General features: G+C 61.3%; 1 protein-coding gene across 1 annotated transcript; it reads right to left on the reverse strand.

The window, feature by feature from the left end:
• Positions 1-798: 798 nt before the first annotated feature.
• On the reverse strand, positions 799-1,896 carry FUT4 (fucosyltransferase 4). The gene has a single exon (XM_049779019.1). The coding sequence runs from the start codon at positions 1,894-1,896 to the stop codon at positions 799-801; it is 1,098 nt and encodes a 365-aa protein (XP_049634976.1).
• Between the last annotated feature and the right edge of the window lie 2,339 nt (positions 1,897-4,235).

The following is a 4,235-nucleotide window of genomic DNA, read 5'->3' on the forward strand; positions in this document are numbered from 1 at the left end:
GCTTGCGCCTGTCACTTGATTTTACTTGATTCCTTTCCCCCACTCCCCACTTTGTCAGGAACTGTCCAGTGCATGAGCCACACAGGTTCAATAACATGAAAAATTCATTTTCATGAAGTCCAGCAACTGGCATTTCAGAACTGCCGCAGGGGGCTGGAGCCATAGCACAGCTTCAGGGCATTTGCCTTGCACGTTCCCAGAGCCAGGTTCGATCCCCGGCATCCCAAAGGGCCCCTTCTAAGCCTGCCAGGGGCAACTTGTGAGCTTGAACCAGGAGCAACCCCTGTGTGCCGCCGGGTGGCCCCAGAACAACAACAACAAAAGCCCCAAACAAAGTGCAGCTTGAGCAACAACATAGCTGATATGCAGTTTGCCTTGCACACATCTGACCCGAGTTGGATCCCAGGCCTCCCTCAGGGACTCCCCTGAGGAGCGACTTCTGAGCGCAGTGCCAGGAGGAAGAAACCCCTCTGCACCCCAGCCGGGTGTGGCCCCCAAACCCCCTCCAAAAATACAAAATAAAGTTGAGCCTGACCTTTGGGGTACCCCGTGCCCATCCCCAAACTCCATCCAATCCCCCCAAGTACAAAATAAAGCTGACCCTGACCTTTGGGGTAGCCCCTGCCCACCCCCAAAGTCCATCCAGTCCCCCAAAGTACAAAAGAAAGCTGGGCCTGACCTCTGGGGTGCCCCCTGCACATCCCCAAACCCCATCCAGTGCCCCCAAAGTACCAAACAAAGCTGGGCCTGGCCCCCGGGGTGCCCCTGCCCGTCCGCAAAGCCCAGCCCGGCCGCGCCTCAGCTGCGGAACCAGCGCGCAATGTCCCTGTCCGGGCGCCGGTGGCCGGGCACGGCCCGCGCGCGCTGCACCGCCTGGCACGCCAGGCACCAGGCCCCGTCCCTGAGGGTGATGGTGCGCACGGCGAAGCTGCGGCGCCAGAGGAAGTGGCGGCGGTAGGCGGCGGGGCGGCGGTGCAGGAGGCGCAGGTGGGCGGCCAGCCGGGCGGCGCTGGGGAAGTCGTCGACGTGCAGGAAGGCGCGGCGCGGCACGAAGCGCTCGTAGTTGGCGCGCGGGGGGCCGAGCACCACGGGCACGGCGCCGGCCAGCAGCGCGTTGCGCCACAGCTTCTCGGTGATGTAGTCGCGGTGCTGCGAGTTCTCGAAGGCCAGGTAGAACTCGTAGCGCGCCAGCGTGGCCGGCAGCGCCCAGGCGGGCAGCGGCCGGCCGTGGCCCCCCGCCAGCCCGAACACGTCCACGGCCAGGTGGCGCCGCAGCTGCCGGTAGTAGCGCACCCGCGCGTGCCGCTCGTCCCAGTGGCTCACCACCCAGGCCACCAGCGCGCGCTTGCTGCCCGGCGGCGGCGCGGGGCCCACGGGCGGGTCCCAGGCGTGGACGCGCGGGCGCAGGCGGCCGTAGGGCACGAACACGTCCGAGTCGGCGCGGTAGGTCAGCGTCCAGTTGAGGCCGAAGCGCGCCAGGCGGCCCAGGAGCGGCGTGTGCGTCGGCGACTCCAGGTTCATCCAGACCCACAGCTGGCCCCGGGGGCGCGCGGGCCCGGCCGGCGGGCACTGCTCCGGGGGCGCGCGCACCAGGTCCCGGTGGTGCAGCAGCACCGCGTCGGCCTCCGGCAGGCGGGCGCGGTCCGCGAGCAGGTGGCAGCCGCGGATGGAGAAGCGCGCCTCGCAGTCCGGCGGCGGCCGCGACACGGAGCGGTTCTGGAAGGGCTCCCACCACAGCAGCACCTTCACGGGCGGCGGCGGCGGCGACCGGGCGCCCCAGGGCAGCGGCGGGGCCAGCAGCTCCCACGCGCAGGCCAGCAGCCCCAAGGCGAGCACCCAGGCGCACCGCGGTCGCCACCCCCGTCGCCCCGCGCGCCCATGCGCCCGCACCGCCATGGCACGCACCCCGGACTGCGGCCAGAGCGCATCCCGCAAGCCGTCAGGGGAAGGAGAGGCCCACCCCGGCCGCCCAGGGGTGGATGGGGAGGGTGGGGCCGGGCCGAGCCGCCTCCTATCCCCAGGGGAGCGCTGAGCGAGCTGCCCGAGGACTCTGGGTGGACACCCAGGGACGTTCTGGGAGGGCGCGGGGCTCCCTGACAAGTGGGGCGCACAGGCTAGGGCCTCGGGGTGCTACTCCGCTCCAGGGACACCTGGAGTGGAAAAGGGGGAAAGGAGGGGGGGACTCTGTTAAGAGACTGCAACTTTTCAGACGTGACTTTCTGAATGAGTGAATGTGACTTCGTTAGAGACTAAAAGCGCCCCGGAAAGGACTTAGTCACCCACATGCCAAAGTCACCGTTCCTGAAAAGACCAAGGCTGTGTGTGTAACAAGGCTCAGGGGCACTAGGTTCTTCGAAAGCTCTCCACTTCCCTTCCCTGCCAACCCGTTCCACCTCGGACATCACCTGGTTCTGGAAGGAAGGGAGGGAGGGAGGGAGGGAGGGAGGAGAAAGGAAGGGAGGAGGGAGAGAGGGGGGGAATGAGGGAGGGAGGGAAGGAAAGAGGGAGAGAGGGAGGAAAGGAAGGGAGGGAGAGAGGGAGGGAAGGAAGAAAGGAAGGGAGGGAGAGAGGGAGGGAAGGAAGAAAGGGGGAAGGGAGGGAGAAGGAAGGAGGGAGAGGGAGGGAAGGAAGAAAGGAGGAAGGGAGGGAGGGAAGGGAGGGAGGGAGAGAGAAGGAAGGAGGGAGGGAAGGAAGAAAGAAAGAAGGAAAGAGGGAAGGGAGGGAGAGAGAAGGAAGGAGGGAGAGAGGGAGGGAAGGGAGGGAGGGAAGGAGAGAGAAGGAAGGAGGGAGAGAGGGAGGGAAGGAAGAAAGGAGGAAGGAAGGGAGGGAGGGAGAGAGAAGGAAGGAGGGAAGGAAGAAAGGAGGAAGGGAGGGACAGAGACGGAAGGAGGGAGGGAGAAGGAAGGAGGGAAGGAAGAAAGGAGGAAGGGAGGGTGTTGTGTATGTAAACATTTTGGGGGATTACTATGTTACTCACCCTAAACTGATTGGTGATACCCTAGGGTGTGACCTGACATTCTGCCCCCACCCTAGGGTAGGACCTGATTCTGCTTCCACCATTGGTAGGTATCTGATCCCACCATTGGGTGGTACCTGACTCTGGGGGATAAAAACAAGGGTCTGTGAAAGGCCGGGGCTTTTTGGCTGGAACTGAAGCTGAGTCTTTGGACTTCAGTTTTGTCCTCCGAATAAAGCGAATATTTCCACGAGCCTGACTGTCTGCGAGCTGTTTACCCGCCGTTTCACCTCAGAACCGTGGGCTAGACAGGGTGGCAGACGCGTACTCCGAGCTGGAAGAGAAAGGCCTCATCCTCCATCCCACCATCAGTCAACCTCTTCAGGGGCTGACTTGCTACAGGAGGGGAGGGAGGGAGAGAGAAGGAAGGAGGGAGAGAGGGAGGGAAGTTGAATGAAGTAAGGAAGGGAGGAAGGGAAGGAAGAAAATTGAAGAAAGGGAGGAAATAAGGAAGGAGTGGACGAAAGAAAGGGAGGAAGAAGGAAGGGAGGGAGGAAGGGAGGATTAAATGAAAGAAGAGGGAGGAAGAAGGAAAGGGAAAAGAAAAAAGGAAGAAAAGTGTCCTTGCAGCCTTCATTTTGCTTCATGTTGATTTATTAAGGGGCACTAGTTCCAGGGCTGAGCATATACTTTGTATGCAGGAGGCTCAAGCTATACTCAGCTCAGGATCAGTGGGGAGTGACCCTCAAGCACTGAGCCTAGAATAGACACCAGGATTTGAGCCAACCACCTTAGGTCCTGGATCGGCTGCTTGCAAGGCAAACACCGCTGTGCTATCTTCCAGGCCCGACAAAATGGACAAAATGTTTATTAAACAAAAACAAATCGCTACCTTATACCTGGGTGATTTTATTTTTATTTGTGTTTTTTTGGGGGGGCACACCCAATGGCGCTCAAGGGTTACTCCTGGCTCTGCACTCAGAAATCATTCCTGGGGCCGGAGAGATAGCATGGAGGTAGGGCGTTTGCCTTGTGTGCAGAAGGACGGTGGTTCGAATCCCGGCATCCCATATGGTTCCCCAAGCCTGCCAGGAGCGATTTCTGAGCACAGAACCAGGAGTAACCCCTGAGCGCTGCCGGGTATGACCCAAAAACCTTTTAAAAAAAAAATCACTCCTGGAAGGCTAGGGGCACTATATAGGATGCCGGGGATCAAACCTGGGTCTGATCTGGGTGGGCCTCGTACAAGGCAAATGCACTACCACTGAGCTATCGCTCT

This window comes from Suncus etruscus, chromosome 8 (assembly GCF_024139225.1).
Source record: "Suncus etruscus isolate mSunEtr1 chromosome 8, mSunEtr1.pri.cur, whole genome shotgun sequence".
Taxonomy (NCBI): domain Eukaryota; kingdom Metazoa; phylum Chordata; class Mammalia; order Eulipotyphla; family Soricidae; genus Suncus; species Suncus etruscus.

Bases quoted from the DNA above. Each gene is read 5' to 3' on its own strand.
- FUT4 (XM_049779019.1), bottom strand. From the start codon at position 1,896: ATGGCGGTGCGGGCGCATGGGCGCGCGGGGCGACGGGGGTGGCGACCG.